Source organism: Lupinus angustifolius, chromosome LG19, assembly GCF_001865875.1.
Source record: "Lupinus angustifolius cultivar Tanjil chromosome LG19, LupAngTanjil_v1.0, whole genome shotgun sequence".
Classification (NCBI taxonomy): domain Eukaryota; kingdom Viridiplantae; phylum Streptophyta; class Magnoliopsida; order Fabales; family Fabaceae; genus Lupinus; species Lupinus angustifolius.
The window spans coordinates 473,251-484,074 of record NC_032027.1 but is presented as its reverse complement, the minus strand read 5'-3'; the positions used below and the strand labels follow the sequence as shown (position 1 = coordinate 484,074).

Here is a 10,824-nt window from a genome sequence, read left to right as displayed (position 1 = left end):
TATATATATATATATAAGCACACATCACATGCAGAAGCCTTCTCCATTTCTCTTTTTCTGATGTTTGCAATGTGAGATTAGATCCATGAGCATGAAGCTTCTCTTTCCCAAGGGATATAAAAAAAGGGTGGCACCATAACCTTTATTGGTTGCAGAGAAATTTTAAGCATAACAAGTTGTAGAGAAAGCTCACTTATTATTATTCCATTAGTGTAGTACTCAGAGTTAGAGAGGGAAAGAGGAAAAGGTAATAAAGCCTAAAGGGTAGGAAGAATACAACGCACTTCCATGCGTGCAAATATCGAGGAAGCTTCTATCTTTATGTCTACAAAGTTATGAGTCTTCACATTTAAACCTAGCTCAAAGATCATGCATCATCAAATGTACCACCTTTGGATTTTTTAAATTTAGATTACATTTATTGTATCATTTTCCTAATATGGCTTTTTATCTTTTTATACTAATTAATCACTTTCCACTAATTACTTAAACCAAGAGAGTATTTATTAAGTGTAAAACCAGTGTTATAAAACTCGGCATAAACCGATCGGTCCGACTTGTTCAACCGTGAATCGGATATCTAATTGATTTGAGTCTCTCATCTAACTAGTTTTGCTTCAAATCGGGTTGATTCGGTTAGTGTAAGCCTAAAACTAGTGGTTCTTTGACTCGGTTAGGTTGTCATTTGTTAGCTTACCTTATAACATAATCTTCATTATTTAATTAAATTTTAAGCTTATTATATATTTTTGTTGCAGTTAAAGCATAGTTCATATGTTGTTTGATGATATTTTCAACTTATGTGAGTTTATAGTAGTAAACTCTTCTTTGTTGGTTGTTTAATTATGTATGCTAATGTTTTTTAAATTTTGAGTATACAATTATTAAATATTGTTATATAATATTATGATTTTTTTTTAAATTAATGTAAACCGAGTTAACCGGTCCAACCATTAACTCATTGGTTGGACCAATGATTCATTGACCTAGTATCCTAACCAAATCATTTCCAGTCTGAGTTTAATAATACGGTGTAAAACTGAAAAATAATAATTAATAATTTCTTAAACTTTTAAATGAAACAGATTTAATACAATCCTAGGTTTTATAAAACAATACTAGGTTTTTAGTGCAGAGTTTAGAGTCTTAACATTTAAAGCTGAAAGATGATGCATCAGCAAATGCACTTTCATCTAAATTTTTTGTTTTTAATTTTATTCTATTTATATTATTACTATTTTAAAGCATTTATGTTCATCTTGATTCAGAAAACAAATGTTATATGACTGACAATGTTTTCTTTCTAAATTAACGTAAGGATGTCGTGTAGTCAAGCATGCACGTTTTTTCATGCACATGTAAATCATTAGGAGTTCAATTCAAGCACTTTGTGCTATGTTTATTTACTATCTCATTCAACTTTTAGTATATTAAAGAATTCCCAATACCTCTAATAAAGTAAAGCACAGAAGCTTCTTTTGTCCCCACAAACACTCAAACAATCTTTTAAATTAGGGATGAGGTTGTGGTTATATTGTGTTTATCGTAACTTCGAAAATTACGAAAAATTATTATTCATGTGATCGCAATTATAATCACGATTTTATTAGATAAACTCCTGAAATAATAATATTTTGTCTCTAATTGTGATTGTTAAATACAATTTATAATACTTTGAGACAAAATCTCAAACACAAGCAAGAAATAATGACTCTTTTGTGATCTTTAGTTTTGGATAGAAAAGAAACCAAACAAATAAAAAAGGCAAAGAAGCTTGCCCTAACTATTATTATATAGAAAAAATTAGTGTTGAAGTACTTTGCACCGCAAACATTGCCTAGTTGTTGACCAATTAGAACACTCCATTTATTGAATTAAAGTGATGCTTGAGATTTTTAATTAATTATTATATCGAATGCTTTAGTGAAAAAGCAAAAGGAACAGGGCAAGGAAATAGCTTTTGATTAAGAAAGAATTAGGGAATTTTTGCATTGATTATCATAATCATTTGCCTTCAGTTTTTTTCTTCATTATTTTTAACTCATATGCTCTTTCTGTCAACTTGGCTTTTTTAAGTTTTCCCCATCTTAAATCCTCTCCAACGTGGATTGATTTTCATAGAGCAATTGAAAACCTACTTGTTAATTAAGAAAAGAGATCTCATGTTGCAAAAAAAAAATAAAAAATCATGTATGCATATCTCTAGTCAATCAAATTCCGACAAGTAATATAAAAAAATTTGTTTATGTTTTTTATAATTTTCTTTTTAAAATTAAGTGACATCTTTTAATTAGACGGTGACATAGAGTGAGATATAAAAGACGACATGCGAATTGTGATAGGGAGTAGATTAGTTTCAATTATAAGTATTTTTAATATAACTTTACTTTGTAATCAAGCAATGTTTGGCTCTTTTGGAAGGAGATAAAACTATGAACAAACATAAATGCTTACACACATAGAAAGTATAACTTATAACAACCTATAATATCTTATTATTGGATTTACTTTATGTCATGTTCATTTTATCATTTTGTTTTTTGTTACACATCATTTTATTATCATATATCTTGCTAGACTTTTTCCTACATAATGATCTATGTGATCATACTCAACTCGAGTCCAACCAACCTTTTTGAATATTGAGTCTTAACTAAATACAATTGGTGTAAAATTTGAATTGCATTTACAGCACTTGTATTTAGGGCCAAATGATTTTTCTCTAGAAGAGCAGAGTATAATATATACGCACTATCAGTGTAAAGATTTATACGCAATCGATATATTATCTACTATTCATTTGTATTACCTTTTTTTGGAAGTCGATGATGATTAAACATAGATGGTGAATAATAACAATATATTAAACTCATACATTGTTAGTGTATAAGGGTTTATACTATATATTTTGAAGGGGTGCTCAAATTTCACTTAATTGCAAGAATGTCATTTATGATTTTACCTCCTATACATAAAAAAAAAATTCTTCATATGACAAGTTCAAAATATGAAAGGAGGTACTGAACAGGTTAATAAAATTAACAATTCACATGAACATTTCATGAATAATCCCTCTTTTTTGTAATAATGTTATTTTCTCTTGCACAAATTGAAACCACGTCAAGGCCCAAGCCCAAAGAGTTCACGTGGAAATATATTTGGGCCATTATCACTACCCATTTAGGCCCATGTCATTGTGACCTTTTTTGTCCATGCAATAAATGGGCCCTTGTTACAAACATCAAACCAAGTTCCTTTGAAGCTTCAACTTAATGACTTATTTTAATTGCTTCTATGAAGTTGAACTCTCATACACATCTGTTGTCTCACTTTTTATGTACCATTCAATGTACCATCAAATTCGATTAGTCGAAAAAGTTATTTAAATTAGAATTGTAATTATCAAATATTTTTCTAACCAATCACACTACATATAAAATGACACAAAGCTATGAGACTCTATATTTCCCCATAATCATACCTAAAGTAAATAGTATATGATACTCTTTTTCTTCTTTTCTTTTCAAATAGCTAAATGAATGTTTGCCCACATTAAAAAAGTTACAAACTGCAAAGGCTTTTAATCAAATATTAAGCTTTTTATGCGGTGGAAAGAATTTATATTTGGTCACATTCTAAAGAATTTATATAAATGGTCCCAAACTCTCCCACAAACAATAAAAACACGGATTAAATTCTAATTTTTCATTCTATCTTTGTCCCTACCTAGCAAAGAAAACATTTCTAAATTGCCATATAAATTTTGTATCAAGGAAATTTGCATATAAAACAATTAATCAAGAAAATTATAATAATAGCTATAATTTGATATTATGTTATATGTAACAAATTAACAATCAAATTAATTTGTTTATTTTAAACATCTTTGTCACAATTTTTTTAAGAGTTTAATATATATACAATTAGTATAGAGAAGATTTATACATAGCCAATACATCATTCACAATTCATTTATATTATTTTTTAATGAGTCAATGTTGATAAAATATAAATGATAAATAATAAAATGACAGTATTATCACCTCCGACACTTTTTTCTACTTTTTTTTAAGGAAAGTGTTTTAAACTATATTGGTGGGACCCTTACATGAGAGAAACGTATTCCCTATATCACTATACACGATTATTAGGTTACATATTGTTATTAGAATGTGAAAGTAACGTGATTTTGTAATGATTGTATTTTGAGTTGTTTATGGCTAATCTTCTAATTTTTTATCTTTAATTAAAGCTTCAACTTAACTTTACCATCATTAAATAAATGTAACTTTCTTGATCCTTTTACTATATAAAGAGTTCTTCTTCTTATTACTCTCTTTAATTTATCTCTAGCCTCTAATATCAAAATCTCTATGGAAGATCATAGCCAACATGAGAAAGGGTTTTTGTTGGAAAACCATAACTTAGGTTTCTCTAATTCTGATAACTCAGATAAGAGCAACAAAAAGTTAAAGATGAAACCACTAAGGAAGGGTGAAGAAGGATATGAAAGAGAGGGTTTTGTGAAAAAGAAGCCAATGCATGAAGTTTATAGTGGAAGTAGTGAGAATAAGATTAGTGTTGGTGAAGAGAATGTGAGAAAATCTCATGAAACTTATAGTGAAATGCATTTAAGAATTGAGAGAGAAAGAAGGAAAAAGATGAGGAACATGTATTCAACTCTTCGTGCTTTGATTCCAAAACTTCCTTCTAAGGTAAATTCTTATATATTCATCTTCTAGGTTTAAAACTTTAAATTAAAAGTTCATAATAAATTAAATTTTTTATGAAGATTTTCATCTCTTAATAGTTTTATGACATGGATCTCATTCCTTCAAATTAATTTAGATATTTTCCATTGAAGTCTATATCTTTCTAATATTAAGAATCATTTAAATTTAAATTTATGTACAATCATTTTTATATCTATTGCCCTGGATGAATTTAAATTTAAATTTATGTACCTTAGGATAATTTAATGGTATGCAAAATTGAATCTAGATTGGATTAAATTTAGTTGTGTACTAACTTAAAACACTTGTTTGTACAATAAAATCAATTAAGACTAAACAAAACCTCTAGTAAAAACACGATTGATTTGTAAAAATAAAAAATATTTTTAAAGATGTTGATGTAATATATTACATGTTTTTTATTCCATTTTTTAATTATAAACCATCTATTCTATGTTTAGATTGCAACAGCTTATTTTGGAAGAAACAAATTTATAGAAACAGATAAATCTTATTATCATTCCTAGCTGGAATTGGAAGTATCTTAAAAAACATACCATTTTTTATACCTAAAGAAAGTTCAAATAAATGGAATGTGTGGGAACGTTATAAGTAAAAGTTCATGATTTTCAACTCTATTAATTGAAAAAATAAAGCACAATAAGTTTCAACAAGAAATTTCAATTAATATTTTGAAAAAATAAATTAAATTAAACACTTCTTTTAAATACTAAGAATCTTTATAATGACTATAAATTATTTCTATCCAATTATAGATTTGTTTCCAATGATGGTTGGATTTAATTTGATATTGTGTAGGTTGACCAAATAACCATTGTTAGTGAAGCAATGAACTACATCAAAAGTCTAGAGCAAACTTTGGAAATGCTTGAAAAACAAAAACAAGAAAGGCTCCAAACTAATGACCCATTTAAGTATGAATCATCTATGATCAACTCAAGGGATGAGACATGCATAGGCAATAATGGATCTTGCAACAACTTGGTATGTGCAATGTCATCGAATCCGAAAGATTCGACATCTACCTTAATCCCACAACATCTGGTTGCTTTTCAAACATGGTGTTCTCCAAATGTGGTCTTGAACATTTGTGGAAATAAAGCACAATTGTGTATTTACACAACTAAGAATCTAGAACTCTTGACTACCATTGCTTTTGTCCTGGACAAGCATAACATTGAGGTCATAGCAGCAAACATTTGGTGCAATGATAATGGAAAAGGATGCATGATTCTAGCTCAGGTAACATTTCATATTCAGATTGATTCATCATTTTTTGGTTTTATTTTGTTCAAAGTCATTATATTTGCAACCATAGTAGCTTGGCATAGTAATATTATGCGTTCATAAATAGTTTATAGTTAATTAAGGATCTTTTCATCTATAGAATGAACCCATTTTTTTATCCTCACAATTAATGTTGATTACTAGTAGCTAGATATCAATATAGGGAGGTAGTGAGAACAATGCGCTATTGTGATAAATGAGAACAATTAATATGGATTATTGGATCTTACTTGAATGATCAATATCAAAGAAATACATGCATATGACTATCACATGACTAATAACTAACTTTTAATAATATCCATCAATGATAGGTTGTAAGGCCCAAATTTATTTTTATATGAAAAATGTTTTCACTTTTTTTTATCGGCAATTGTTAGTATGTTAAAATAACTTAAAACATAGATATACAGTCTCGATATTAATTTGGTTTTTTTCTGACTAAACTTATATTTGTGTTGTTCTTGTAGACAAATGTAGTTTCTTCACATCAGTTTCCTGAAGCAACTTTGGTGGAGCAAATTTACAAGCAAGCTACTGAAGAAATTAAGCGATTGATCTCCTAAAGTGTTGATGATACTAAACTTATCTTCTTCTTGTGTTTATGACAGAAATTAAGAAACTTTTATGGCCAAGACTTGAATGCTTCTGACATGAAGCATATATAAGCATATGTTTGTGTTTTGAACTAGTGTCAATGGTTTTTACATTTCAGTATGGCATTATAAACCTTGTTTATGATTTCATGGAAGAACAATATTATGTCTAATTATGTAGAATTGTTTATTATTCTGCTTCAGTAATGAATCTATGATGTTACCTTTTATTTTTGTATTGTCATCATCTTTATATATATATATCTACCTTATGTGTTAACTTATGTGTTTTCGGAAGCTTCTTTATGATAAGAAAGAAGATTAGGAGAAAAAGTGAAGACAATTTGATGGACGTAATACTCACTCAACATGCGAGAAAATAAAATCTTTTTAACATCTTTTTAGAACACTCCAAGAATTCAAATAAATTAATTACAATACTTCATCTATGTGAAAATGACATAGTTTCTAATATGTCACATAGTCCAAATAGTTAGAACATAAATGAACATCTATCGGTGCTTATTCTTTTTTTCCATCCATACCATGTCATCATGTAATATAGTATAAGACCAAATGGAGAATATAATTTTTACTAAACATTATAAGACTTTGAGTAAGAGAAAAACAAGTGGTTGATTGATACATTCAACTCTTCACATAAAACACGCTATGTTGAGAATATGACACAATTGTTATTTACATATAGATATGTGACCTATTTTAAATTTTTCTTGGTTAGTAAAATGTAACACCCTAAATGATCACGTTCCTAACAACGAGCTAGTATCAAATATGATGATTTAAAAACTAAACCGAGTATTGAAGCGACAAATGGTTCATAGATACATGTGAGATCCTTGTGTTGAAAGTGTTTTTTGACGAGATCAGAGGTCTAACGATATGTTCCATTTATGACAACAACGATAGAAGTAGTTAAAGAACTGGGTTTTGGTGTATCCAACACTAGAGGGGGAGTAACTCACACTCGATGAGGAGATGTTGGATACTCTAAGTGTAAAGAAGAAGTCTCACGTTGTATAGAAGTGAAGCATTTAAAGAGTATAGAAGTCGATGAACTCATATACTAATATCTTTAAGATTTGGGTCAAGATGTGTTAAAACTCACTTATATGTTTCTTCCACTTAACCAATGGAAAAATAATTTAGCCCGTGAAAGAAGGTCTTTCATTTCCAACAACAGGTCAGATACTCATATATGTTATGGGCTCAACCTATTTAAGACAAAGTATGATATATGTTATCTCCTATATGTTAGTTTATGTTTTTTTATAATTTTTAAATTAAGTGTCATTTTCTAATTGGATTAGGACACCAAATGAAATAGGTAAGCTCCATTTTGAATATTATATTATATGAATATGATTCACTCTTTTCTTTTAAACATATTTGATTGGAGTTTTTAAAAATGAAAGTTCAATCTAACAAATCCTAGCCCAACAATATATTGTTTAAGTGATGTAAGACTCTGCTAAATCCCAAAACAATCAAAATGTCAAGAGTTCAATTTTCCGGAATTACATTTGTTGGTAGAGACAACCACACACTTTAAAAGAAATTAATTCTTTATTAAAGTACGATGATACACTTCATAGAGGAAGGGGACCACCATATTGATGGGGCACGATTATTAGGCTATCTTTTGTTATTGGGATGATGCAAAATAACGTGTTTTTGCTCTTGATCTTCATCGTTTTCATTTTCTAACTTTTTGTCTTGTAGTTTCAACTTAACTTTTTGCCACCTTTTAAATCAACGTATTTTTCGCCAACCCATTATTGTTAAGACTTTTTTCTTCCTCTCTTTATCTCTACTACTACATCACCATGGAAGATCAAGAGCAACATGAGATAAGGTTTTCTTGTGAAACCCATCAATTAAGTTTCTCAAATTCTAATAATAACTCAAAAGAAAGCACTGAGAATGAAGGAGGAGGATACATAGGAAAAACTCTTGAGAAGGAAGAGAAGGAAGAGAAGTTATGTGAGTCAGGTCATGAAATACGTAAACGTGTTAAGAGAGAAAAGAGACAAAAGACAAGAAACTTGTTTTCAACTCTTCATGGTTTGATTCCTCAGCTTCCTTCTAAGGTAAATTCTTATTCATCTTCTAGGTTTAAAGTACTACAATGCAATTTCATGGTAGCTAGGGTAACCAAAATATTATTATATTTTTTAAGAGTTGCTTTCTCTTGATCCTTATTGTACAACATAGATCTCATTCCTAAAACTTAATTTAAATATTTTCTTACATGAAATCTAGATTAATTTCACATGTGATTGACCATCAATTTATATTGAATGGAAATGTGAAGTATTGGTTATAGATTATTGGATTGGTTTTTTTAACTGGTTAAGTAATCCTAAAATCTTTGTCGATAATCGTGTATCTATGTTTCTGAATTATCTGTCCTTGTGTTTCGTTGGGAAAGGGTCTAAGCTTTGGATTATGCTTTGATTTACTGTGATTTGGTCTATTTGATTGATAAGAAATGAGATAGTCTTTGGAGAGAAGGAATGTAGCTTTATTGCTATCATGAATGCAATAAAAGTTAGATCTTGATTGTAGTTCTTTGCGAGAGTAATCTCTAATCAGTATAGTTTTGATAGTTGGTGTATTGGTCTTAGGCTGTGTATTTTATCTTTGTTCTTGTATTTGTAACGGGTTAGCACCCATTATGCTCTCTTAATGTTATCGATCTCTTTGCTCAACAACAAAAATTTATTGGAAAAAAGATCAAATTTATAATGTCATATTTTGATAGAGTTACCAAATGTCTTGATCTCACTTATATAACGTCCCGAAAATTATTCCAAAAATATTGATTAAAAATGGATAAAACATACACAGAAAATTCACGATATTACAAACCTTGCAAGTGATATTATGACACTTTTTGTATGACACTTTCATTTAATTTGATATTATGTAGGTGAACCGAATAAACATTGCCAGTGAAGCAATAAACTACATCAAAAGTCTAGAGCAAACAGTGCAAAAACTTGAAAAACAAAAACAAGAAAGGCTTCATTCTATTAACAGATTCATGTGTGAATCATCTGAAATGGTAATGGGAAATCCTTCAAATTCAACCTTAGCTTCAATCCCTCATCAACCTGTGAAATTTCAAGCATTTAGTTCTCCAAATGTAGTATTGAATATTTATGAGAATGAAGCAAAGTTCTTTATTTACACTAGTAAGAAGCTAAACCTTTTGACTACTATTGCTTTTGTGCTTGAGAAGTTCAAGATTGAAGTCAAATGTGCTAAAATTTGGAGCAAAGATGATAAACATGGATTGATGATTCTAGCTCAGGTAAATTTTGATCTTCAGTTTGAGTCCTTCTTTGTAGGTTTTATTTAGTTAGTACAATTTTTCTTCTGAGTTATTCAATTTCCCAATATTAATATTTTCCATTATATTAGATTTGCATATATAGTAAATATGTTCATTAAAATTTATACTTAATAAGGGTTCCTCCATAATTACTCACATGATGAAGCCTAAGCCTAATTAATTACATTTTATGTAGCAAATTTTAAGAGTGATATTAACAAAAAATGGAAATTCCAAAACTATTATAATGTGTTTTCTCATGCATGAATATTTTATTATTCTCCTTCTTAAGCTATATTTTAAAAGAGAAAATGAAATAACAATGAAGAATGATATATATAACTTAAATAATACATAAATGGTGGTGATGTTAATGTGATTTTGTTCAACTAAATATATTGGGTTGTTCTTGCAGAAAAATATGGTTCCCTCGCATCAGTTTCCAAATACAACTTCAATGGAGGATGTTTACAAAGAAGCTGCTGAAGAGATTAATGTATTGATCTCTTAAAGTTTAGATGATATATATATATATATATATATATATATATATATACTAGACTTATCTTATCTTAGCATATATAAGCTTTGCTTTTTGTGGTTTAAAGTACTTTAAATGGCTTTTACATTTATTATGTCATTATAAACCTTGTTAGTGTTTTAATGGGAGAACTATATATGCCAGATTATGTTGAACTTTCTATTATTCATTTTCAAAAATGAATCTATCATGTTTCTTCTATATTCACATCATTTTTATATGTATGCATTCCCTATGTAGAAATTTATGTGTTGTTACCAATTTCTTCATAATTTAGTAATCATTATT

The 10,824-nt window shown here is 28.7% G+C and overlaps 2 protein-coding genes across 2 annotated transcripts; both read left to right on the top strand.

The window, feature by feature from the left end:
- Positions 4,374-6,867, top strand: LOC109333875 (transcription factor bHLH95-like). Its single transcript, XM_019569458.1, has 3 exons — positions 4,374-4,715; positions 5,553-5,996; positions 6,512-6,867. Exons 1-3 carry the CDS (start codon positions 4,374-4,376, stop codon positions 6,605-6,607), a joined length of 882 nt encoding a protein of 293 aa, XP_019425003.1. The 3' UTR covers positions 6,608-6,867.
- On the top strand, positions 8,418-10,516 carry LOC109333868 (transcription factor bHLH95-like). The gene is made up of 3 exons (XM_019569450.1): positions 8,418-8,748; positions 9,591-9,974; positions 10,411-10,516. Exons 1-3 carry the CDS (start codon positions 8,485-8,487, stop codon positions 10,504-10,506), a joined length of 744 nt encoding a protein of 247 aa, XP_019424995.1. The 5' UTR covers positions 8,418-8,484; the 3' UTR covers positions 10,507-10,516.

What these genes read in the sequence shown, in the direction of transcription:
- LOC109333875 (XM_019569458.1), top strand. Translation starts at nt 4,374, where the DNA reads ATGGAAGATCATAGCCAACATGAGAAAGGGTTTTTGTTGGAAAACCAT. An exon ending in TTCCAAAACTTCCTTCTAAG is followed by an intron (nt 4,716 to 5,552) that starts GTAAATTCTTAT and finishes GATATTGTGTAG; the next exon opens with GTTGACCAAATAACCATTGT. An exon ending in GATGCATGATTCTAGCTCAG is followed by an intron (nt 5,997 to 6,511) that starts GTAACATTTCAT and finishes TTGTTCTTGTAG; the next exon opens with ACAAATGTAGTTTCTTCACA.
- LOC109333868 (XM_019569450.1), top strand. Translation starts at nt 8,485, where the DNA reads ATGGAAGATCAAGAGCAACATGAGATAAGGTTTTCTTGTGAAACCCAT. An exon ending in TTCCTCAGCTTCCTTCTAAG is followed by an intron (nt 8,749 to 9,590) that starts GTAAATTCTTAT and finishes GATATTATGTAG; the next exon opens with GTGAACCGAATAAACATTGC. An exon ending in GATTGATGATTCTAGCTCAG is followed by an intron (nt 9,975 to 10,410) that starts GTAAATTTTGAT and finishes TTGTTCTTGCAG; the next exon opens with AAAAATATGGTTCCCTCGCA.